The 26806-nt window shown below is 44.7% G+C and overlaps 1 protein-coding gene across 1 annotated transcript in view; it reads left to right on the top strand.

The window, feature by feature from the left end:
- The window catches only part of atp10d (ATPase phospholipid transporting 10D), a 375226-nt gene that overhangs the window by 104186 nt on the left and 244234 nt on the right, over positions 1–26806 (top strand). Inside the window, 2 exon segments of the mRNA XM_072496710.1 lie at positions 3202–3536; positions 15456–15650. Coding sequence (XP_072352811.1) covers positions 3253–3536; positions 15456–15650 — 479 coding nt within the window. The 5' untranslated portion in view covers positions 3202–3252.

Below are 26806 nucleotides of genomic sequence, written 5' to 3' on the forward strand. Positions count from 1 at the left end.
CACCACAAATGTCCTTTCTTTACTGAACAGTTTCGCAACACCCCTTGCCTTAGAATCAAACACAGAGCGAAATGTCTGCCCCACCTATCCCTTCCTTAACCGCATCTGATCATTCACCGTAGATGTATCTCCTGCAGGAAAACTACATCTGCCCTCAAAATCTTTAGGTGCGCTAACACCCGAGACTGTTTAACCAGACCATTTAACCCACAAACATTCCATGTTACAATCCTCGCTGGGGGTTCCTGACCTCTCCCTTTGCTAAGGTCTGCCATCGTCATCCAATCCAAACCCCAACCATCCGTCCTCTCACTAACCCGGGCCCATCCAAAATTGATGCTCCCTCCATCCTCACCTAATCCCAAACAAAAAACCATCTGCATCACCAGCCCACTTCCCTCCTTCCCCCCCCCCCCCCCCCAGTTTCAGCTATCCACCGTAGCCCCCACCCCACACTGCTTCCGTTCACTAGCATACCCTACTAGCATGCTGACTCTCACCTGGAGGTCACAACAAAGGACACCACCCAACCTACCCATTCCCCCACTCTGCTTGTTCCATACAGTCCCCTCTTCGACCAACCCCAATACCTAACCAACCTGTGCAACCAATCGCAAACCAAATATTACATGTTTATAACACATCTTAAAATAAATAATAATAAAACAACAAAAGTGAAAAGCACACATGTGCTAAAACACACCACATAGCAAGTGCATACATAACCTGGCATGAACATAATGAGTCATAATCCATACAAAAGTTCCAACATTAGCCTTCCCCCAACCCATGCTCCTTGACAAAGTAATTTGCTTCTTCCGGTGTGAAAAAGGAATGTTCCCTGCCCTGGAAACTCACCCACAATTTTGCCTGGTACAGCACCCCAAACTGAACCAATCTCCAAAAGAGCGCCACCTTGGGCCTTGTTAAATCTCTGGTGGTTGCTTGGCCAAGTCAGCCTATCTTGGTAAATCTGGATCCGATTCCTCTCCCAGCTACAGTCTCCTCGGCCCACCCACCCAGAATATTTTCCTTGTCCTGGAATTTGTGCACACGCACAATCTTTATTTTTTTTTAAAAATTCCAATTAAGGGGTAGTTTAGCGTGGCGAATCCACCTACCCTGCACAAATTTTGGTTGTGGGGGCAAGACCCACGCAGACCCGGGGACAATGTGCAAACTCCACACTGACATCTATCCCGGGGCTGGGATCGAACCCACGTCCTCAGCGCTGTGAGGCAACAGAGCTGACCATCTTAACGTTGGTCCACTAGCATTTGGGATCTTCTCTGAAGGAACAGTTGGCAAACGAGGAATTTTGATAGACACAGTTGATATTCTAAATATCTCTATATTCCCCTTTTATGGTATATGAATTGGTTATAGTTACGGTTTGACAGTGCACTTGCTGCCATCAGCATTGCTGTGTACCCATTAATCAGTTTATTTTTATATTTTCTTCAAAATGTTAGCTTCATGCAAATTATATTTTCAGACCACCTGCAGCCTTGCCATCTTGCCCTCCTTCCAAGTGCCCATTGTTTATTAAGTGAGCTGAAACATTGTCAGCAGGCTTTAGGACTGCATGGTGCATCACGACTGAGCTCATTTGATGTTCGCGCTCGTGATTTTTCAGCAGGAGTCATTAGATAGCAATCAACAGCAGAAATCATCACTCTATTTCCCATCCCACTGAACTGAGGAGAGCTGATGTCAATTGTCGCGCTCTTCCCATGATTCGATGAAGAATAGATAACAAAACACAGCAAGGATTACATTCGGGACCTTGTATGTTGATTGACACAATGGGGATACTATTAAAAATATTATTAATTAAGCATATAGGGTAAACATAAAGAAGCTTTTACCACTTGTGAGGGGAGTCCAAATTATGAATATAAATGTAAATCAACAAATAAATTCAAAGGCATATTAAGGAGTAAATTATCCAGAGAGTGGTGAGAATATTGAATTTGCTATCACATGGAGTGGTTGAAGAAAATAGCCTAGAAACATTTTAAGGGAAGCTAGATAATTACAGTGAGAAAGAAAATGGAGGACAGGATGCGATGCGACAAGCTAAGGTGAGAGAAGGCTTATGGGGAGCATAAGTACAGGCAGAGACCTGTTGAACTGAATGGCCTGTTTATGTGTCATTTATCTTTGTGATGATGACCTCTTAAGGATTTTGCATTTTCTGTGTAGTTCCAAAATATATTGCCGTTCCTTCACTGCCTTTGGCTCAAAATCCTGGAACTCCCTCCCTAACAATGCTGTGGGGTATCTCCACCACACGGACTGCAGCAGTTCAAGAAGGCAGCTTACCACCACTTTCTCAAGGACAATTTGGGATGGGCAATAAATGCTGGCTGAGCAATAAATCCAGGCCCACATTCCATGTCCAAATAAAATAAAAAAAATAGTTTGACAACTCCAACAACATATTGAATTATTTTGAAGAAGGAACAACATCTGGATTTACTGCATGTTGCACATAGTTATTCTATGTATGAGTCCATTTCGCACAGTGGTAGCTATTGAGTCAAGTCCAACTCCAGAACAATGAATTAAGACTGACACTTTAGTGTACTACTGAGCGAATGCTTCCATGTTACGGTACTATATTTCGGGATTAAAAATATTTGCCTTATTAGAACAAAATCACTGTATAAATAGAAGGTCTGTGCTTTTGGATTTGATTTCCATATAACTAACACAACTCTGGTCTTGTGACGTTCACGCAGGCAGTGTTTACTGGTTTGTAATCTACTAGTCTATTGTAATCATATATAAAACACTATTCAATTCAAAACTGCTTGAACCCTTTTCCCACTAATCAAAAATGTCCACTTTCTGTAATGAATGATCGTTTTTGTGTCTCTGCCTATAGAATGTATTCCTTTTGTATTTAAAAAAAATGATCCTTGCACATGATGTTGTGCATGGCCTAAGTGTGGGCATAATGTGGTAACAGTCAGTGTCAGCAATGATCATTTATCCTTTAATATCAGCTTCAATCATTGTCTGCTTTTAAAATTTAAAACAAGCTTATTTAATTGTTACATTATTTTATTAAAGTACAGAAGAGCAATTGAGAAATGTTATTTGAAGGCTAATGAAGGTAGATTTTGTACAGTTTAAATTCTTTCAAAATTGAATCTTTATCTTCAGTCATCAAGTGTTGATTTTTGCTTTTTCTAGCTGAGCCCCGGTTGATCCAGAACACCCAAATATACCTGCTGGCTAGGATTTATGAAGATGGCACACCCCATCCAATGGGCACGTTACAGATGGCAGAGATTGCTGTCTACAGATGGAAGAAGTAATAGATACAATTTATCATCAGTCCCTGGATGGTTCACATCTTCTCAGCCACAGAAAACTGGATACAAACATAGATTAGTAATTTCCTGCCTTGGTGAATTCACTGAAGAATATGAAAAAGTTTTCAAACATTATATGACCAATAGGATTCAAACAACAAAGTATACCTTGCTGAGCTTCATTCCCAGGAATTTGTTTGAACAGTTTCACAGGTACTGTCTGTTAATTGGGAAGTTACTTGTACAATCTAGCTCAGTGCTTCCTAAACTTTTTCTGGGTGTGACTTCATTTTAATGTCTCGGGCCTCTTGTGACACTGGGTTGGGTGGATGGGAGAGAGGAAAGTTTAGCATGGTACGAATTGTTTGAACTTCAGGCGTTTTTAAAAAAAAAATCAAACCCTTACCTTTTCACAGGCATTTTCTTTGCAGCAGCAATTAGGCCATTAGGCCACAGCCACCAATAAAAAAGACCATGAGGATATAAAGGGGCCTTGCAGGTTTTGGTCTAAGCTCCGTGGCAGCCATTGCTGCTGTGGAGCTCACAACCCCAAAATTGCTTCTTGACCCACACTATAGGAAGCCTGGATCTAACCTGATCATGACAATACAAATGTAAAATCGCTCTCCTTCATTGTTAATCAGTTGCCCACTTTTTCTTTGAAAATATAACATTTAGGTGACTTGAATGTTGTCATTTCAGAAGCATTAAAAAATAAACCATTCCATGGAGGTTTCTCAACATGAATCTAGAAGTGTGTAAATCAAGCGATTGAGACAAATGGTTTGTTCTTGGTTTATGGGGATTTATAGGGTGGCATGGTAGCACAGTGTTAGCACTGTTGCTTCACAGCGTGAAGGACCCGGGTTCATTACCTGGCTTGGTTCACTGTCTGTGCGGAGCCTGCACGTTCTCCCCATGTCTGCGTGAGTATTCTCCGGGTGCTCCCGTTTCCTCCCACAAGTCCCGAAAGACATGTTTATTAGGTGAATTGGACATTCTGAATTCCCCCTCTGTGTATCCGAACAGGCGCCGGAGTGTGGCGACCAGGTGTCCCAAAGGAGGAAAGGCAGAGAACCAAAGAGAGAGTATTCAAGCTTAGGGCCTAGACAGCTGAAGACATAGCCTCGAATGGTGAAGTGATCAAAATCAGAAATGTTCAAGAGAATAAAATTAGAAGAACACGTATCTCAAAGGGTTGTGGGGCTTGAGGAGGTTCCAGAAATAGAAAGAGACAAAACCATGGAGAAGGCCATTTGGTTCATTGTATCTGCATTGGCTTTGTGAATGAGCATTGACTTAGTGCTATTCTCCCAACTTTTCCTTTCATTCCGGCACATTCTTCCTTTTCAGATCAACAGTCTTAACTCCCCTTTGAATGCATTGATTGAATCTGCCTCCACTGAAGTTTCGGGGAATGCATTCTAGACTTTAACTGTTTGGTGCGTGAAAAGGCCCTTTTCATATCGCTTTTGCTTCTTTTGCCAATTATTTTAAAGCTGTGCCCCATATTCTTGATCCTTTCACGAGTGGGAACAGTCTCAGTGATTCTGAATACTTCTCTGCCACCTTTTCTCCAAGGAAAACAGCCCAACTGCTCCAATCTATTTTCACAACTTAAAAGTTCCTCATTCCTAGAACCATTCTTTTGAATCATTTATGCACACTCTCCAATGCCTTCATATGCTTTCAACGGTGCGGTGCTCAGAACGGGGCACAATATTCCAGCTGAGGATGAACTAATATCTTGCACATGATCAACTTAACCTCCTTTCTTTTGTACGTTATGCCCCTATTAATAAGGCCCAGGATAATTGCTTCTCGGCCTTTTTGCGAAGATCAAGTGTCTGTAGATTGAGCCTTTGGTTCAGATCTGGTATGTCTCTCTTGTGGGGACCATGAATTCGATTCAATTTGAATTAGTTTTTTGGAGCAGGCGAGGAGCTGGATTAGGGGTTCGCCCCTGACCCACACTCTGAGCCCTGGCTTGGTAACTCAGAAAAGGAAAAAAAAAATTAAAAAACATAAGGCCTAGGAAACTGTATGCATTATTTATCGTGCTCGCAATCTGACTAGTCATCTTCAATAGCTTAAAACACATATGCACCAAGGCCCCTCTGTTCTTGCACCTCCTTTAGAGTTGTGCACTTTGTTTTATATTTCTCCCTGTTACTTATTCAAAAAAACTCCAACAAGTTAGTTAAACACTATTTCCCTGAAGAAATCCATTCTGGCTTTTCTTAATTAACCCGTATTTATCCATGTGCTGTTAATTTTGTCCTGAAAGATTGTTTCTAGATGTTGCTGTTTCCCACGTTGGCAAGCTGTGACTAGTGAGGTACCGCAGAGATCAGTATTCGGGACATTGAAGTGGATGATCAGCCATGATCATATTGAATGGCGGAGCAGGCTCAATGGTCTACTCCTGTTTTGATGTTCCTGTGCCCCCATGACACTCAAAGCTCCATTCTATCATGTCCTGGTTACTTTCCCCTGGCAGCTTGTTTGTTTGTTTGTTGGACATAAACAGGTCCCGTAACAGTTGAGTGAATGGCTCTCATGTTTAGAGGAAGCCATCTTCCGACCCTCGGATGGCGAATTTGATTTTCTTCATTTGGAGAAGTTCCAATAGGTCGGACAGCCAGTCTGCAGCTTTAGGTGGTGCTGCTGACCGCCAGCCAAGCAGAATTCTACAGCGGGCAATCAGTGAGGTAAAGGTAAGGGCATCCGCCCTCCTCCCCATGAAGAGATCTGGCTGGTCTGATACCCCGAAAACCGTCACTTTTGGGCATGGCTCCAACCTCATCCCCACCACTTTGGGCTTTGCCTCGAAGAAGGCTGTCCATTACCCAGCAAATCTGGGGCAAGACCAGAACATATGGGCGTGGTTGGCCTTGGCACCGGTCACATCTATCCTCCACCTCCGGGGGAAACTATTCATTCGGTTCCTGTTAAGTGGGCTCTATGTACCACTTTTAGTTGCGTTAGGTTGAGTCTTGCGCACGTGGAGGTGGAGTTGACCCGATGTAGTGTTTCGCTCCAGAGTCCCCACCCTATTTCGAACCCCAAGTCTTCGTCCCATTTCCCCCTCGTCGCTTCCAATATAGTGTCGGCTGTCTCTATCAGTCGTTCGTACGTGTCTCTACAGTTCCCTCTATCTAGAATGTCTGCGTCCAGTAGTTCTTCTAGTAGCGTCCGCCGCGCTGGTCGCGGGTACGTCCTTGTCTCCTTCCGTAGGAAGTTTTTAAGCTGCAGGTATCTGAGTTTGTTGCCCTTAGCTAGCTGGAATATCTCCGCCAGTTTGTCCAGTGTTGTGACCTTGCCGTCGGTGTGTAGGTCCCTGACCTGGGACCCTGGTGCTGTGAAGCCACAGTGCCAGCCACGTGTGCTACTGTGCTGCCCTGCGGGTTTTAAAAGTGTCAGTGAGTGCTGGCGTGAACCTATGGTTATTGCAGATGAGGGCTTTGTCGGACATTTCGGTTAGGCCGAATTGTTGCCGTAGCTGGTTCCAGGTCTGGAGGGTGGCTACCACCACTGGGCTGCTGGAGTGTTTTTTGGGTGGGGATTGCAGTACCGTCGTGTTGAGGGCCCAGAGCGAGGTCCCCCTGCAGGAGGCCTCCGCGCGCACCCACTCGCCTTCTGGTTCCTTTATCCATCAAATCACTCTCTCTGCTGTCGCTGCCCAGTGGTAATACTGTAGTTTTGGAAGGGCTAGCTCCCCCCACTGGACTTTGTTTTCTGTAGGACCTTCTTTGGGATCCAAGCATTCTTCCCCCCCCTCCCATACAAACGGCATGATTAGTTTGTCTAATAAATTTCCTTTTTGACTTGCTGTGTCAGACTGGTCAAGTTCCATTTGTGAACCCCCGTCCAGTCATGAGCGATTTGGATCCCCAGGTAGCGGAATTTGTGCAGGGCTTGTTAAATGGCAGCCCCACCAGTTCTGCCCCTCCTCCCTGCGGGTTCACCAGGAAGATCTCGGGTTTGCTCATGTTGAGTTTGTAGCCTGAGAAAGCACGGAACTGTTTCAGGAGCGCGATGATTCCTTCCATGCTGCTTTGTGGGTCCGAGATATAGAGGTGCAGGTCATCTGCATAGAGCGAGACTCTGTGCTCTCTGCCTCCTCTTTGGATCCCCCTCCATTTCTTTGCTGTTCTGAGTGTGATCGCTAGTGGCTCGATCGCTAGGGCGAACAGCAGCAGGGACAACGGCATCCCTGCCTGGTGCCCCTGTGCAGCTGGAAGTACTGGAAGCTGGTGTTGTTTGTCCGTACGCTCACCATGGGAGGTAGAACATAGAACATAGAAAATACAGCACAGAATAGGCCCTTCTTTTTGCATAAGATAAACATGCATGGCATTAAGGGGAAAGTAGTAGCATGGATAGAGGATTGGTTAATTAATAGAAAGCAAAGAGTGGGGATTAATGGGTGTTTCTCTGGTTGGCAATCAGTAGCTAGTGGTGTCCGTCAGGGATCAGTATTGGGCCCACAACTATTTACAATTTACATAGATGATTTGGAGTTGGGGACCAAGTGCAATGTGTCCAAGTTTGCAGACGACACTAAGATAAGTGGTAAAGCAAAAAGTGCAGAGGATACTGGAAGTCTGCAGAGGGATTTGGATAGGCTAAGTGAATGGGCTAGGGTCTGGCAGATGGAATACAATCTTGACAAATGTGAGGTTATCCATTTTGGTAGGAATAACAGCAAAATGGATTATTATTTAAATGATAAAATATTAAAACATGCTGCTGTGCAGAGAGACCTGGGTGTGCTAGTGCATGAGTCGCAAAAAGTTGGTTTACAGGTGATTAAGAAGGCAAATGGAATTTTGTCCTTCATTGCTAGAGGGATGGAGTTTAAGGCTAGGGAGGTTCTGCTGCAATTGTATAAGGTGTTAGTGAGGCCACACCTGGAGTATTGTGTTCAGTTTTGGTCTCCTTACTTGAGAAAGGACGTACTGGCACTGGAGGGTGTGCAGAGGAGATTCACTAGGTTAATCCCAGAGCTGAAGGGGTTGGATTACGAGGAGAGGTTGAGTAGACTGGGACTGTACTCGTTGGAATTTAGAAGGATGAGGGGGGATCTTATAGAAACATATAAGATTATGAAGGGAATAGATAGGATAGATGCGGGCAGGTTGTTTCCACTGGTGGGTGAAAGCAGAACTAGGGGGCATAGCCTCAAAATAAGGGGAAGTAGATTTAGGACTGAGTTTAAGAGGAACTTCTTCACCCAAAGGGTTGTGAATCTATGGAATTCCTTGCCCAGTGAAGCAGTAGAGGCTCCTTCATTAAATGTTTTTAAGATAAAGATAGATAGTTTTTTGAAGAATAAAGGGATTAAGGGTTATGGTGTTCGAGCAGGAAAGTGGAGCTGAGTCCACAAAAGATCAGCCATGATCTCATTGAATGGTGGAGCAGGCTCGAGGGGCCAGATGGCCCACTCCTGCTCCTAGTTCTTATGTTCTTATGTTCTTTGGCCCACGATGTTGTGCTGAACTTTTTCCCCAGAATAAGAACAAATTAATCTACACCCCATCATTCTACCGTAATCCATGTACCTATCCAATAGCCGTTTGAAGGTCCCTAATGTTTCCGACTCAACTACTTCCACAGGCAGTGCATTCCATGCCCCCACTACTCTCTGGGTCAAGAACCTGCCTCTGACATCCCCTCCTATATCTGCCACCATTCACCCTAAATTTATGTCCCCTTGTAATGGTTTGTTCGACCCGGGGAAAAAGTCTCTGACTGTCTACTCTACTCTATTCCCCTGATCATCTTATAAACCTCTATCAAGTCTCCCCTCACCTTTCTCCGTTCTAATGAGAAAAGGCCTAGCACCCTCAACCTTTCCTCGTAAAACCTACTCTCCATTCCAGGCAACATCCTGGTAAATCTCCTTTGCATCTTTTCCAAAGCTTCCACATCCTTCCTAAAATGAGGCGACCAGAACTGTACACAGTACTCCAAATGTGGCGTACCAAGGTTTTGTACAGCTGCATCATCACCTCACGGCTCTTAAATTCAATCCCTCTGCCAATGAACGCTGGCACACCATAGGCCTTCTTCACAGCTCTATCCACTTGAGTGGCAACTTTCAAAGATCTATAAACATAGACCCCAAGATCCCTCTGCTCCTCCACATTGCCAAGAACCCTACCGTTAACCCTGTATTCCGCATTCATATTTGTCCTTCCAAAATGTACAACCTCACACTTTTCAGGGTTAAACTCCATCTGCCGCTTCTCAGCCCAGCTCTGCATCCTATCAATGTCTCTTTGCAGCCGACAACAGCCCTCCTCACTATCCACAACTCCACCAATCTTCGTATCATCTGCAATGATATGTGGGGGCAGCACGGTAGCATAGTGGTTAGCACAATTGCTTCACAGCTCCAGGGTCCCAGGTTCGATTCCCAGCTTGGGTCACTGTGCGGAGTCTGCACGTTCTCCCCGTGTGTGCATGGGTTTCCTCCGGGTGCTCCGGTTTCCTCCCACAGTCCAAAGATGTGCAGGTTAGGTGGATTGGCCATGCTAAATTGCCCTTAGTGTCCAAAATTGCTGTTAGTGTTGGGTGGGGTTACTGGGTTATGGGGATTGGGTGGAGATGTGAGCCTGGGTAGGGTGCTCTTTCCATGAGCCGTTGCAGACTCGATGGGACGAATGGCCTCCTTCTATACTGCAAATTCTGTGATTCTGTGGAAATTTACTGACACACCCTTCAACTCCCTCATCCAAGTCATTAATGAAAATCACAAACAGCAGAGGACCCAGAACTGATTCCTGCGGTACGCCACTGGTAACTGGGCTCCAGGCTGAATATTTGCCATCCACCACCACTCTGACTTCTATCGGTTAGTCAGTTCGTTATCCAACTGGCCAAATTTCCCTCTATCCCAAGCCTCCTTACTTTCTGCATGAGCCTATCATGGGGAACCTTATCAAATGCCTTACTAAAATCCATGTACACTACATCCACTGCTTTACCTTCATCCGCGTGCTTGGTCACCTCCTCAAAGAATTCAGTAAGACTTGTGAGGCAAGACCTACCCCTCACAAATCCGTGCTGACTATCCCTAATCAAGCAGTGTCTTTCCAGATGCTCAGAAATCCTATCCCTCAGTACCCTTTCCATTACTTTACCTACCACCGAAGTAAGACTAACTGGCCTGTAATTCCCAAGGTTATCCCTATTCCCTTTTTTGAACAGGGGCACGACATCCGCCACTCTCCAATCCCCTGGTACCACCCCTGTTGACAGTGAGGACGAAAAGATCATTGCCAACAGCTCTGCAATTTCATCTCTTGCTTTCCATAGAATCCTTGGATATATCCTGTCAGGCCCAGGGAACTTGTCTATCCTCAAGTTTTTCAAAATGCCCAACACATCTTCCTTCCTAACAAGTATCTCCTCGAGCTTACCAGTCTGTTTCACACTGTCCTCTCCAACAATATGGCCCCTCTCATTTGTAAATACTCTAGAAAAGTACTCGTTCAAGACCTCTCTTATCTCTTCAGACTCAATACACAATCTCCCGCTACTGTCCTTGATCGGACCGACCCTCGCTCTAGTCATTCTCATATTTCTCACATATGAGTAAAAGGCCTTGGGGTTTTCCTTGATCCTACCCGCCAAAGATTTTTCATGCCCTCTCTTCGCTCTCTTAATCCCTTTCTTCAGTTCCCTCCTGGCTATCTTGTATCCCTCCAACGCCCTGTCTGAACCTTGTTTCCTCAGCCTTACATAAGTCTCCTTCTTCCTCTTAACAAGACATTCAACCTCTTTTGGCAACCATGGTTCCCTCACTCGACCATCTCTCCCCTGCCTGACAGGGACATACATATCAAGGACACGTAGTATCTGTTCCTTGAACAAGTTCCACATTTCAATTGTGTCCTTCCCTGACAGCCTATGTTCCCAACTTATGCACTTCAGTTCTTGTCTGACAGCATCGTATTTACCCTTCCCCCAATTGTAAACCTTGCCCTGTTGCACGCACCTATCCCCCTCCATTACTAAAGTGAAAGGTCACAGAATTGTGGTCACTATCTCCAAAATGCTCCTCCACTAACAAATCTGTCATTTGCCCTGGTTCATTACCAAGTACCAAATCCAATATGGCCTCCCCTGTAGTCGGACAATCTACATACAGTGTTCGAAAAGCTTCCTGGACACACTGCACAATTACCACCCCATCCAAACTATTTGATCTAAAGAGTTTCCACTCAATATTTGGGAAGTTGAAGTCACCCATGACTGCTACCCTGTGACTTCTGCACCTTTCCAAAATCTGTTTCCCAATCTGTTCCTCCACATCTCTGCTGCTACTGGGGGGCCTATAGAAAACTCCTAACAAGGTGATTGCTCCTTTTCTATTTCTGACTTCAACCCATACTACCTCAGTAGGCAGATCCTCCTCGAACTGCCTTTCTGCAGCTGTTATACTATCTCTAATTAACAATGCCACCCCCCCCCCCCCCACCTCTTTTACCACCCTCCCTAATCTTATTGAAACATCTATAACCAGGAACCTCCAATAACCAATTCTGCCCCTCTTCTATCCAAGTTTCCGTGATCACCACAACATCGTAGTCCCTTTCGACTCTGTCGAAGGCCTTTTCTGCGTCCAGGGAGACGATCACCTCAGGTGTTCTCTCCCCGGATTGGGTCATGATCATGTTCAGCAGGTGCCTGATGTTCGATGTTATCTGTCTACCTTTGACAAAGCCGTTTGATCCTCTGCGGCCACCTCTCGTACGCAGTTCTCCAGCCTTTTGGCTATGATCTTGGCCAGTACTTTGGTGTCTACGTTTAGTAGTGAGATGGGTCTGTGCGAACCACACTTGGTTGGGTCTTTGTCTTTCGAAGGTATTAGCGAGATTGAGGCTTGTGCTAGCGTAGGTGGCAGTGTGCCCCTCGCCAGCGAGTCTGTGAACATCTCCCGGATGCGGGGCCAGTGCTGTCACGGATATTTTGTAGAAGTACGCTTGGAATCCGTCTGGTCCCGACGCCCTCCCCGCCTGCATGGAGCTAATACTCCATGGGCAATACGGTAGCACAGTGGGTAGCACTGTTGCTTCACTGTGCCAGGAGCTCAGGTTCAATTCTGACCTCGGGTCACTACTGTCTGAGTGGAGTTTGCACATTCTCCCTGTGTCTGTGTGGGTTTCCTCTGGGTCCTCCGGTCCTCCTAGAGCCCAAAGATGTGCAGGTTAGGTGGATTAGCCATTCTAAATTGCCCCTAAGTCTCCAACGGTTAAGTGGAGTTCCGGGGATAGGGCAGGGGATTGGGCTGAAGTAGGGTGCTCTTTCAGAGGGATGGTGTTGGTCTTGATGGGTCGAATGGCCTCTTTCTGCACTATAGAGATTCTATTCAATGATTACTTGAGAAGCATTTAATGCACTAAAAATAGGCTGCTTTCGTATTGACTAACTAATGCAATTGAGATACATCTTGCATCTTTTTCTTCACACTGCACTTTTAGCAGATATATAGCATTAAATGATCCAAGTGCTGTGATAATAGTTTGTTAACATTGTTGTGCTCCAGTGCAACTGCAGCCATTTGGTACTATTCATTTGGTAGTGCAACTTCAGCCATTTGGTACTCTCCATTTTTGGATTTAGCTGTGCTGGATCATTATGGGCGGCACGGTGGCACAAGGGTTAGTACTGTTGCCTCACTGTGCCAGGGACGCAGGCTCAATTCTCGCCTTGGGTGACTGTCTGTGTGGAGTTTGTATTTTCTCCCCCGTGTCTGCGTGGGTTTCCTCCGGGCGATCCGGTTTCCTCCCACAGTCCAAAGATGTGGAGATAAGGTGGGTTGGCCATGTTGAATTGCCCCTTGGTGTCCAAAGGTTAGGTGGGGATAGGGTCGGGCAGGGTAGGGTACTCGTTCCAAGGGTTGGTGCAGACTCGATGGGTCGAATTGCCTCCTTTTGCATTGTAGAGATTCTATGATTCTATGTGTGGATAAAGATTCCATTGTCTATTGCTCATAAAAAGAATTCTCGATGATGATGTGGTAATCTCCCAGTCATCTGCTGTCTTGGATTGTGCTGAACGAATGCATTACTAATGTAAACAGTACTGGAATGTCCATGAGGGTGGAAAGAAAGCGAAACTCTTCCGTGAGCTCTGGAGGAAGGGCAATTAATTTCTTTGATTTACATATTTGGGAATAGGTTCATAAGATATAGGAGCAGAATAAGGCCATTCGGCCCATCAAATCTGCTCCGCCATTCGATCGTGGCTAATATGTTCCTCATCTGTGATCTACAATGTTACTGACCAAGAGCTGGATTGCAAAATCAGCCAGAGCATCTCCCTAGAACACATGACCTAGGAGCAGGGGTAGGCAATTTAGCCTCCCGAGCCCCGGAATGTGATCATGGCTGATCCCATCCCATCCTCAACTCCACCACCCTGCCTGTTCTCCAAAGCCCTTCAACCCATAACCAATTAAAAATCTGTCTACCTCCTTAAATTTACTCACCGTCCCTGCATTCACCGTGCTCTGGGGTAGCGAATTCCACAGATTCACAACCCTTTGGGAGAAGTAGACTTTCATCATCTGTTTTAAATTTTCTACCGCTTATTCTAAGATTATGACCTCTCATCTTAGAATGCCCCACAAGAGGAAGCATCAGCTCCACATCTACTTTATCCATACATTTTAGCATCTTGTATACCTCAATTAGATCTCCCCCCATTCTTCTAAACTCTAGAGAGCATAGGCCTAAACTGTTCAATCTCTCCTCATATGACAAACCCCTCATCTAAATGTAAATAATCTTTGTTGTCACAAGTAGGCTTACATTAACACTGCAAGGAAGTTACTGTGAAAAATCCCTAGAACATACAATGCAGAAGGAGGCCATTGGGCCCATCGAGTCTACACGGACCCACCCAAGCCCTCACTTCCACCCTATCCCCAACCCAATAACCCATCCTAACCTGTTTGGTCACTAAGGGCAATTTATCATGGCCAATCCACCTAACCTGCACATCTTTGGACTGTGGGAGGAAACTGGAGCACCCGGAGGAAACCCACACAGACACTGGGAGAACGTGCAGACTCCGCACAGGTAGTGACCCAGTGGGGAATCGAACCTGGGACCCTGGCGCTGTGAAGCCACAGTGCTATTGACTTGTGCTACTGTGCTGCCCACTAGTCGCCACATTCCTCTGGAATCAATCTAGTGAAACTCCTCTGATCTGCCTCCAATGCCATACATGTTTCCTCAAATAAGGGGACCAAAACTCTGTACAATACTCCAGGTGCGGTCGTACCAATGCCGTGCATAGTTGCAACAAAAATTTCCTTCCCTTTATTCTTGATTCCTTTTGCTATAAATGCCAACATTCCATTTGCTTTCCTTATTATCTGCTGCACCTGCATGCTCGTTTTCTGTGACTCATGAATGAGGACACCCAGATCCCTCTGCATCAGAGCACCCCGAAGTCTCTCCCCATTTAGATAATAAGTTGCTTTTCTATTTTTTCGACCCAAATGTATGACCTCACACTTGTTCACGTGAAACTCCATCTGCCACATTTTGGCCCACTCTCCTAACCTATCTGTATCCATTTGTAAGGTTCTTATTTCCTCATTGCAACTTACTGCCCCAGCTATTTTTGTGTCATCTGCAAATTTGGCTATAGAACCTTCTACCCCTGTATCCAAGTCATTAATATAAATTGTAAATATCTTGGGCCCAAGGACTGAACCCTGTGGCACCCCACTAGTTACAACTTGCCATCCAGAAAATGAAGCAAGTGGGTGGGGAAAGAAAGAGAGGATTGAGAAAGGCATGGTGCAGGATACGGAGTACCATTCAAAACAGTTAGCACTTTGCTGATGTTGCTCATCCTAGTTTTATGGTCAATATAGTTCAGTCCACTCCTGATAATTCAATTGTGCTTTGGTGCAGAAGGTTAAAGTATCATTGTTTGAATTGTAAGTACTACAGCAAAGAGGAAATGTCATGCTAAAAAATTCAGAAAATATGATCTAGTGATTTAGGCATCAATAATTAGCAAACAATTAAAAAGAATGTAACTTTGTTGTACTAAACAACTATTCTCTTGTCCCTCTTAATTTCAATTTCCTTTTTGTTCCTTCAGGACTGCAAACCTTTATTTCTTGTTAATAGTTGTTCTAAACTGGGTGCCATTAGTGGAAGCATTTCAAAAGGAGATAACCATGCTACCATTGGTTGTGGTTCTTTCAATTATTGCAATTAAGGATGGGGTTGAAGATTACCGCCGCTACAAATTTGACAAACAAATAAACAACCGAACAACTAAGGTATATGACAAGTAAGTCCATGCTTTTCCCTTTCTTCAATTTGACAGACATGTTATAGTCCAAATGTATTGTTATTACTCGTTCAGGTAATGTTTAGAATCATAGAACCCCTTCAGTCAGAAGGAGGCCATTTGGTCTATTGAATATGCACCGGCCCTTGGAAAGAGCACCCTACTTAAGCCAACGCCTCCAACCTATAGCCGTAACCCAACCTAACCTTTGGACAATTTAGCATGGCCAATCCACCTAACCTGCACATCTTTGGACAGTGGGCGGAAACCGGAGCACCCGGAGGAAACCCACACAGACACAAGGAGAAAGTGCAAACTCCACACAGACAGTCACCTGAGGCTAGAATTGAACCTGGGTCCCTGGAGCTGTGAGGCAGCAGAGCTAACCACTGTGCCACCATGTCGCCCATGTGTTTTTGAGGCCCATACAAATGATTTGTCAAATGCTTTGAAAATGATCAAGTGTTATGACGCCATGGCTAGTGTGTGGCCAATTTCAGCCCCACTTGACCCAGAGTCACAACACAATTGAAATTAACTTTTAATTAAAAAAAATACCATAAGTCTTTGTTCTCTGGCTGCCCAATTTTAAATAATTTAAAGTACCCAATTTTTTTTGCCAAGTAAGGGGCAATTTAACGTGGCCAATCTACCTACCCTGCACATCTTTGGGTTGTGGGGGTGAGACCCACGTAAACAAGGGGAGAAAGTGCAAACGTCACACGGACGGTGATCCGGGGCCGTGGTGGAACCCCAGTCCTCAGCACCGTACTGCACTGCTTCACCGTGCTGCCCCTGTCAGTAATGGTTTTCACTGTAGATTCATCAGGGTCTCGAGACTTCTCTGCAGACTTAGAACCAGCAGACATGAAACATTTGAGAAAAAGAGAACAATATACAACCTCTCCTCTCAGCATCCAGCAGGTTTTTCTGCTGGGTCGCCTGAAAACCTCGACATGGCAGAACCCAATCGCTGTCTGTTGCCAGGCAGAATATGGTCCTTGGCCAATCCATTGTCCACCAGCCAACCAACAGAAGCAAATCTTTCCGATATCTTGGGTGCTGAAAAGTCTGAGTTCTTCTGTTCAAAAGCTAAATATTCTTAGCACAGTATACTATTTTGAAACTTTGGAGTTCCTCACCTCTACTCAACTTGACGGTATGTCCATTAAGCATCCATGGACCAAAAATGATAACGGCAAAATAAAAGAAATAGGAAATAAGGGAATCAACGCAAGTGTAAACAAGACATTCTAGTGGAGACCATTAGTACAACAGGTTTATGGAGGTTCCTGCATTCAATGAAATATTCACATGAATTTCAAAATGAATTGTGACCATTTCTCTGCAGTTAGATTTTGATAAGATAGGCATATATGCAAGGGAAACTTTTTTTAAAAAAGCAAAACCTTGCAAAAATTAGTTCATCAGCTGAAGTCAGCTTCTCTAATATCTTGTATGTGGTTTCAAAAATAATTAGTATCTAATCGTCACAATTTAATTGAAGCAATATTTTTCCCTCTATATAGTCTGAAGAATAATCATATGGACGCGAAACATTAACTCTGTTTTCCCTCTCTACAGAAGCTGCCAGACCTGCTGGTTTTTTTCAGTATTCTGTTTTTGTTTCAGATTCTAGCATCCACAATGTTTTGATTTTATTTTAAAACAAGCTTTTGTGTGGTCCCTAACCCACTGCAAATCTTTCACTCGAAATAATCAGTTCACTTGATCTGTCAACTTTGTAAACCTTCTGGTTTGTGAAGCCTTTTCTACTTCAACGCTGTTGTGGTTTCTTAAGATCAGTTCTGGAACTCGTGGTGACCTTAGGGGGAATAGGATAGACCATTTTGCTAAAATGCTGGACAAATACTTTATAATAGAAAGGTAAAGCTTTCTTCTTCCTGAATCAGATGTTTAATAGGCCCACCAACCTTGTTGCATTTAATGTGGTTTCACATGTAAACTAATGGAGAACTTGGCTACATAATGACAGAGAATAGCCATAAATGTAATATGGCAATTGTAATGTGAGAAACCTCATGCGTGCAAGGACTCTGTCGACAGAGGTGTTCATGTATAGGCAGAATTTTCTGAATGTGGGCTGTGTAATAAGCATTACTGAAAATTCCAAACACAAGATTAGCCTAGTTCTTTGTCCTATGAGTTCAGTTCTTGCTGAAATTCAGTAGTTGAGCACTGAGGACCCGGGTTCAATACTGACCCCAGGCCACTGTCTGTGTGGAATATGCACATTTTCCACATGTCTGAGTGGGTCTCGCCCCCGCAACCAAAACATGTGCAGGGTAGGTGGGTTGGCCACTCTCAATTGCCCCTTAATTGGAAAAAAAATGAATTGGGTACTTTAAATTTATATTTAAAAATTCAGGAGTTGCGACAGATACCAGTAGAGCTTTCTACTTCACCATCTCCAAGGGAATTAAAAAGACTTTCCATCCAGCTACCTGGCTGTATTTATGTAGATATACTCCCAGGTATCTCTGTTCCTGCACCCTTCTAGTAGAGTATTCTACCCTTTAATTCATATTGCCTCTCCTTATTCTTCCATCCAAAATGTATCACTTCACATTTTTCTGCATAATATTAATCTTTATTATTGTCACAAGTAGGCTTACATTAACACTGCAATGAAGTTACTCTGAAAAGTCCCTAGTCACCACACTCCGGTGCCTGTTCAGGTACACAGAGGGAGAATTCCGAATGTCCAATTCACCTAACAAGCACGTCTTTCGGGACTTGTGGGAGGATACCAGAGCACCCGGAGAAAACCCATGCAGACACGTGCAGACTCCACGCAGACAGTGACCCAAGCAGGAATTGAACCCGTGCTAACCACTGTGCTACTGCTTCATCTACCACAAATCATTGAAGGTGGCAGGGCAGGTGAAATAGCATACTAGATCTTGTGCTTTATAAATGGAAGTATAGAATACAAAAGCAAGGAAGTTGTAATGAACATTCATAAAATATTGTTTTGGCCACAAATGGCAGATTATATCCAATTCATAGAATCATAGAACTTACAATGTAGGAAAGAAGGAGGCCATTCGGCCTATCAAATCTGCACCGGCCCTTGGAAAGAGCATCCCACTTAAGCCCACACCATCCTATGCCTGTAACCCAGTAACCCCACCTAACCTTTTTGGACACAAAGAGGCAATTTAGCATGGCCAATCCACCTAACCTGCATATCTTTTGACTGTGGGAGGAAACCGGAGCACCCGGAGTAAACCCACGAGACACTGGGGAGAATGTGCAGACTCCACACAGACAGTCCCAAGCCGGGAATCAAACCTAGGACCCTGGAGCTGTGAAGCAACAGTGCCAACGACTGCCCTACCGTGCCGCCCATATTTTGGGCACTATATGTTAGGAAGAATGTGAACAATGCTTTAGATGAGTTACAGTAATTACATTCAAACAACCTGTTGTTATGACACCCTGGGCTAGTGCATGGTCAATTCCAGCTCCACATATCCGGTGTCACAACACAAGTGAATTAACCAATAATTTGTATAAAATGCCTGAAATATTTGGCCCTTAGCTGCCCAGTAATTTATAATCACCAGGTTTGTAAGGTGAAACACAATTACTGTTTATTTATAACAGAAATAAAGATGGAATATCCAGTAATTACAACAGAATATGATAATATTTATTATTGTCACAAGTAGGCTTTAATTAACACTGCAATTAAGTTACTGTGATATAACAGCAAGCTAATCTACTAACCCCCCCCCCCCCTTTTTTTCCTATCCCACCCTCTAGCCACACATACAAGAAAGACAAACAGAGGGATGGGAAGGGGTGAAAATAATAAGGGTTAAGGTAAAAAAAAAAGAAAAAAGGTGCGAGTCCTTGCTTTTGATGTTGAATTCCTTGCAGGTTGTCCTCCCAGCACACTGACTGACCGAAGCTACTGGTATACAGTTGCTGATGTCCTTCTAGCAGAAACATTCATTCAGTACTCACAACCAGTAGGATTTTGATTGATTGATTTATTGTCACATGTACTGAAGTGATTGATTTATTGTCACATGTACTGAAGTATAGTGAAAAGTATTCTTTCTGCGGCCAAGGGAACATATACAGTACATATATAGTAGACAAAAAGAATAATCGACAGAGTACATTGACAAATAGTGATTTGTCACAGTGCGGAACAAGGGCCAAACAAAGCAAATACATGAGCAAGAGCAGCATAGGGCATCATGAATAGTGTTCTTACAGGGACCAGATCAGTCGGAGGGAGTCGTTGAGGAGTCTGAAGAGAAAATGCTGGAAAATTTCAGCAGGTCTGGCAGCATCTGTAGGGAGAGAAAAGAGCTAACGTTTCGAGTCCAGATGACCCTTTGTCAAAGCTCCACAGTAATTTGCGTGTATCCATTGAGGAATCTAGTAGCTGTGGGGAAGAGCGTCACGTTAGCATTTATTAAACTGGGCCCTCAGCTCCAGGTTTGCATCCAGGCCTCTATCTTTCGATAAAGCCACTTAATTTCGCATCAGCCCCTACTTCCAGCTCGTGGACTGACTTTACTTTTCTGCAATCTGAAGAAAACCCATATCCAGACTTGCTAGAGTGAGAGAAGAGCTATTAAACTGGAGTTTTAGAGAAAATTTATCATATCATAGAGAGAGCAAGATCAGGGCTGATTTCTGCTTTAGAACCAAAAGCGAACCTAAACAACCTAGCCTTACTGGGGTGAAGAAACGTTCCAGAGAAGTTAGAACCTATTGACAAAGCCCAGCATTTCAAGCCCTCTCATTGTTCGCCAGCCACGTCAGTCAACCTGAGTCATCACTGATCGCTCCAGCTTGAATTAAAGATGAAGACCACATTTAAGGCTCAGGCCCAATTCTAGTCTATGGAAAAAAATTGTAATAGCAAAATTAAAAGAAAGGTGGAAACAGGGAAGAAGGAGGGTTTCAACAGGAGGATCCTTACACTGTCTGTATCAGTTTGAAGTCTATCACTTATCGCCACACAGTTCATAATAAGTTTTGTGCCAGCTGCAAATGTTAACATTTGTGCCTGTATGGCAAAGTTATCAAGAGTAAATATCAAGAAAAGTAGAGGTTCCAGAACCAATCCCTGGGAAACCCTGCTGCACACATACCTCCAGTCTGAAAAACATCACTGCTCTTTACGTAGAACATAGAACATTACAGTACAGTACAGGCCCTTCAGCCATCGATGTTGCGCCGACCTGTGAAACCACTCTAAAGCCCATCTACACTATTCCCTTATCGTCCATATGTCTATCCAATGACCATTTGAATGCCCTTAGTGTTGGCGAGTCCACTACTGTTGCAGGCAGGGCATTCCACGCCCTTACTACTCTCTGAGTAAAGAACCTACCTCTGACATCTGTCCTATATCTATCTCCCCTCAATTTAAAGCTATGTCCCCTCGTGCGAGACATCACCATCCGAGGAAAAAGGCTCTCACTGTCCACCCTATCTAATCCTCTGATCATCTTGTATGCCTCAATTAAGTCACCTCTTAACCTTCTCTCTAACGAAAACAGCCTCAAGTCCCTCAGCCTTCCCTCATAAGATCTTCCCTCCATACCAGGCAACATTCTGGTAAATCTCCTCTGCACCCTTTCCAATGCTTCCACATCCTTCCTATAATGCAGCGACCAGAATTGCACGCAATACTCCAAATGTGGCCTCACCAGAGTTTTGTACAGCTGCAACATGACCTCATGGCTCCAAAACTCAATCCCTCTACCAATAAAAGCTTAACACACCGTACGCCTTCTTAACAACCCTCTCAACCTGGGTGGCAACTTTCAGGGATCTATGTACGTGGACACCGTGATCTCTCTGCTCATCCACACTACGAAGAATCGTACCATTAGCCCAGTACTCTGTCTTCCTGTTATTCCTTCCAAAATGAATCACCTCACACTTTTCTGCATTAAACTCCATTTGCCACCTCTTAGCCCAGCGCTGCAGCTTATCTATGTCCCTCTGTAACTTGTAACATCCTTCCGCACTGTCCACAACTGCACCGACTTTAGTGTCATCTGCAAATTTACTCACCCATCCTTCTACGCCCTCCAGGTCATTTATAAAAATGACAAACAGCAGTGGCCGCACAACAGATCGTTGTGGTACACCACTAGTAACTGGACTCCAGTCTGGACACTTCCCATCAACCACCACCCTTTGTCTTCTTCCAGCTCGCCAATTTCTGATCCAAACTGCTAAATCACCCTGAATCCCATGGCTCTATATTTTCTGCAGTAGCCTACCATGGGGAACCTTTGTTTCATATCCGTTAGCTAATTTTGTACCCATGCATTTACTGTCCCTTTTATGCCATGGGCTTCAACGTTGCAACAAATCTATTTTGTGGCTCTTCATCAAATGCCCTTTGGAAGTCCACTTACACCACGTCATCTGCATTACCCTCATCATTCTTTTCAGTAACTTCATCAAAAAACTCAATCAAGTTAATTCAGCTGTTTTGCCAATACCAAATCCATGCAAAGTTTACCACCTGTCCAAGTGATTGTTAATTTTGTTGTGCACTATTGTTTCTAAAAGCTTTCCCATATCTAAAGGGGATTGGAAGATTATGTCCAGTGCCTCTTCATTTTCAACTTTTACTTCCCTCCGTATCCTCATATGCATTCTGGTTTGAGTAAAGCCAGCCTTTCTAGTACCATCTCTTTATCAATTTTTAGCCCATCTAATGCTCAACTACTTTCTCTTTCTTCATGACTTGGCGACATCTTCTTCCTTGATAAAGGCAGATGTAACTAAGCCATTCAGTACCATAGCCATGCTCACTGCCTCCATGTGCAGTCCCTCTTTTTGATCACTAATCGGTCCCAGTCCCCTCCGACTCCAATTTTACTAATCATATGTCTATTGGAAACTTTTGGAATCCTTTCACGTTAACTGTCGTTTCTTCTCCGACCCGCTCTTACTTTCTTTTTCAATTTCCCTCTGAACTTCCTGTATTCAACCTGGATGTCACCTGTACTATAAACCTGATATCTGTCTTGCTTTTTCTACTTCAGCTTACTCTTGTCATCTAGGGAGCTCTGGCTTTGGTTGCCCTACCTTTCCCAATCGTGGGAATCCATCTTAACTGTATCTGAACCATCTACATATAAAGGCAACTTATTATTCGATTACGGTTTTGTCAGCCAATCTTTGCTTCCAGTTTACTCCGGACAGATCCATTCTCAAAGCACTGAAATTGGCCCTCTTCCAATTCTGTACTTTTCTAAATTTCTCCTTGTCCTTTTTCATAACTGATCTAATACTACAATCACTATTCTCTAAATGTTCACCTATTGACATTTGATCCATTTGATCCACCGCATCCTCAGAATCAGATCTAGCAATGCTTCATTTCGCTTTGGGTCTGAAATATACTGATCAAGAAAATTCTACTGAACGCATTTCAAATACTCATCCTCCTTTTTGCCCTTTATTGTAATTTGCCTTGTTGCCATACCAGTCGTTATCAGGATTATTGAAATATCCCATCACACTACAGTTTTTGCACTTCTACTTTCCCTAGCAATTTCTTGCTGTATATCTTTCTCACTAGTCTTACAGAATATGCCGAGTACTGTCATACTCACTTTGTTTTTTTTACTCACATCAAATATATTCTGTCCCTCTGTCCAATACTGTAATAGTATACTTAATATTTAATTAATCAGCATTGCCTCCCTTCCACCCTTCTTTCCTTCCTTCTTGTTCCCCAATACCTTGTACCAAGTCTAACCCTTTGTTGAACCTTGTCTCCATTATCACCACAATATAATATTCCCATATAACTATATACATGTGTATCTTTCTAGGCTTCAAAATTCATGGGGACAATGAGTGACTTCTCCATTGAAAACGACTAAATAAACTTGCAAACATTTTTGTTAAAATTCGTTCTTGGGTTGTGGGCGACGCTGGATGGCCACCATTTGTGGCTCATCCATAATTGCTCTTGAACTGAGTGGCTTACTAGTGGCCCCCCATTTCAGCGGGAGGGGGGTGCAGTTATGAGTTACCAGCATCATTGTGTGGGTCAGACCGGGTAAGAATGGCAGATTTCCTTCCCTGAAGGACGTTAGTGAACCAGATGGGGTTTTTATGACTTTCGGGCAATGGTTTCATGATCATCATTTGACTTTTAATCACAGACTTTTATTGAATTCAAATTTCACCATCTGCCATGGTGGGATTCGAACCCGGGACCCTAGAACATTATCCTGAGTCTCTGGATTATTAGTCCAGTGACACTACCACTACGCCACTGCCTAAAACAACAACACAAACATAATAATAGCAAAACATAAAACAGAAAAGGAAACGGTAACCAAAATAAGTATTATACATCCTTGAACTCATTCTCGACGCTATGCGGTTAAACTATACACTTGTGCTATACAATTTGCTAATGTGGTCTATGTTAGCGGATTGTGACTGACACGGAAACTTTATGGTCAAAGGAAAAAAGATCTCTGTTATCACTTGTGGGGAGCATATAATTCCAGCGTGCAGTATACTAGGGCGAGGCCCATCGAGGATAGTGAGGCTTCTGTAGTTGGAACCCTTTCTCTGACTCCCAATTGCAGATTTTATTTTTCTCAGTTTCAGGAATTCCGTTAGGTTGGATAGCCAGTCCGCGGCCTTACTGTCAGCACCCCTTCGTCCATTCTCCACGTTTTATAGGTGCCGTCTATTTTCGCTGGGATGAATAAATGGTTTCTGCAGATGGCGTCCACTGCGATGTGTCACCAAGTTTGAAGTGGTGTCTGAGCTAGTTCCAGGTCCTGAGCATGGCCACCACCACAACCGGGCTCCTGGAGTACTTGACTGGGGGGAATGGGAGTGGGTCGGTGACTCCAAGGGATGTTCAAAGGCAGGAGGCCTCTTCCGTACGCACCTTTTCCGCCTCCGGTTGACCCAGCCACCCTCGCACTCTTTCTGTGTTTGCTGCCCAGTGGTAGAATAGGAGGTTCGGCAGAGCCAAGTCCCCCATGATCTGCCTTCATTGTAGGATGCTTTTGTGGGTGCTAAAGTTCATTCCAGCCCACACAAACGCCATGATTAACTTATCTGCCTTGATGAAGAAGGCTTTAAGGATGAAGATCAGAAGAGATCTGAAGAGCAAGCTTGGCAGCACATTCAGTTTTATTGTCTGCACGCTTCCCGCCAGGGAGAGCGGGAACGAGTCCCACCTCTGCATGTCTTTCTTTACCTCCTCCACTAGGCTAGACAGGGCTGTTTAGCACAGGGCTAAATCGCTGGCTTTGAAAGCAGACCAAGGCAGGCCAGCAGCACGGTTCGATTCCCGTAACAGCCTCCTCGAACAGACGCCGGAATGTGGCGACTAGGGGCTTTTCACAGTAACTTCATTGAAGCCGACTTGTGACAGTAAGCGATTTTCATTTCATTTCATTTACTTACGGAACCGTGCCCAGTCGTGGACTATCTGGATCCCCAGCTATTTGAATTTAGTTTGGGTCAGTTTGAACAGCAGTTTTCCCAGCTCTGCTTCTTTCCCCTGGGGGTTCACCAGGAAGATTTTGCACTTGCTCAGGTTAGGTTTGTATCCCAAGAAGGCTCCAAACTCTGTCAGGAGTTCCATTATCTTCTGCATGCTGGGGGATCGAGACTTGGAGGAGCAGGTCATACACCTAGAATGAGACTTTCTGCTCTCTGTCTCCCCTCTGGATGCTTCTCCACCCCTTCGCTGATATGGGAGCAATAGCCAGGGTGAACAGCGGTGGGGACAGTGGACATCCCTGCCTCATGCCTCTGTACAGCCAGAAGTAGCCAGAGCTGGTGGTTGGTGTTCATCCGTATTGCAATTTCACCCACGAGGTGAACCCTGGCCCAAGCCCAAACCGTACCTGTACCTCATGAGGTGCCTGCATTCAAAGGTCTTCTCTGCGACCAGGGAGATGAACACTTCTGGTGTCTCTGCCCCCAGGTGGGTTCATGATCACATTCAGTAGGCATCTGATATTCGCTGTTAGCTGTCTTCCCTTAACAAACTTGGTCTGATCTTCTGCGATTACTTCTGGCAAGCAACTCTCCAGTCGCCTCACCAGAGCCTTCACCAGGACTTTGGCATCAGTGTTTAGATGTGGTCCACTCGGGTCATTGTCCTTTTTCAGTGATCAATGATATCAGGACCTGTGCCAGCAAAATCCCCTCGGCAGCGAGTCATTGAACATCTTCTGCAGGCACGGGGCAAGTACTGCCGCAAACCTCCAGTAGAAGTCCACCAGGAACCATTCTGGTCTTGGTGCCTTCCCAGCCTCATGGAGTTCATGCATTCCATGACCACCTCCAGTTCTAATAATAATAATATTTTATTGTCACAAGTATGAAGTTACTGTGAAAAGCACCTAGTCGCCATATTCCGGCACCTGTCCGGGTAAGCCAGTACGGGAACTGAACTTGCGCTGCTGACCTTGTTCTGCATTGCAAACTAGCTGTCTAGCCCACTGAGCTAAACTGGCCTACAACTGTGCTTCCAGTCCCAGTCTCTTTTCCTCCCCACCACTCGTATGTCCAAGCCTTCCAGGAACTGTTTCATCTTCGAGTTGTCCTCCGGGCGCTCGGAGGTGTACAGTTCCTCGTAGAAAATTGCAAAGGCCCATCTGGAGCTGTGGCCAACCGACCATTCCTGTCCCTTATTTATACTATCTCCCTTGTGGCCACCTGCTTCCTCAGCTGGTGTGCCAGTAGGCGGTTGGCCTTGTCCCAATGCTCATAAAAGGTCCGCGATCACTTCTATACTTAGATCGTGCTTGTGCCACTTCATGCCGGGGTTTCCCTTTGTTCATGGGCCTTCCTCTTTCCAGCCATTCCATACCCCCTGCGATCTGTTGTAACCAGCATTCTACCCGACTTCCCCCACCGAGCCTCTCTGCTCGTGCCGTCCCCCCTTCCCTTTCCCCATTGCCCTCCTACTCCTTCCCCCCCCCCCCCCCCCCCTCCCGTTGCCTCTCGCTCCTGCAAACCCCTACACCTTGCTGCTTTACCACGCATGCCCCTTGCCACACACTCCCTCCATGTTAGGAGATGTGCCACGTTCCCACCCCCTTTTTATTCCCGTGCACTAGCTTGCTTGTTAGTGTGGTGCCTCCCTCCTGGAA

The sequence above is a fragment of the Scyliorhinus torazame genome, chromosome 3 (genome assembly GCF_047496885.1).
Source record: "Scyliorhinus torazame isolate Kashiwa2021f chromosome 3, sScyTor2.1, whole genome shotgun sequence".
Taxonomy (NCBI): domain Eukaryota; kingdom Metazoa; phylum Chordata; class Chondrichthyes; order Carcharhiniformes; family Scyliorhinidae; genus Scyliorhinus; species Scyliorhinus torazame.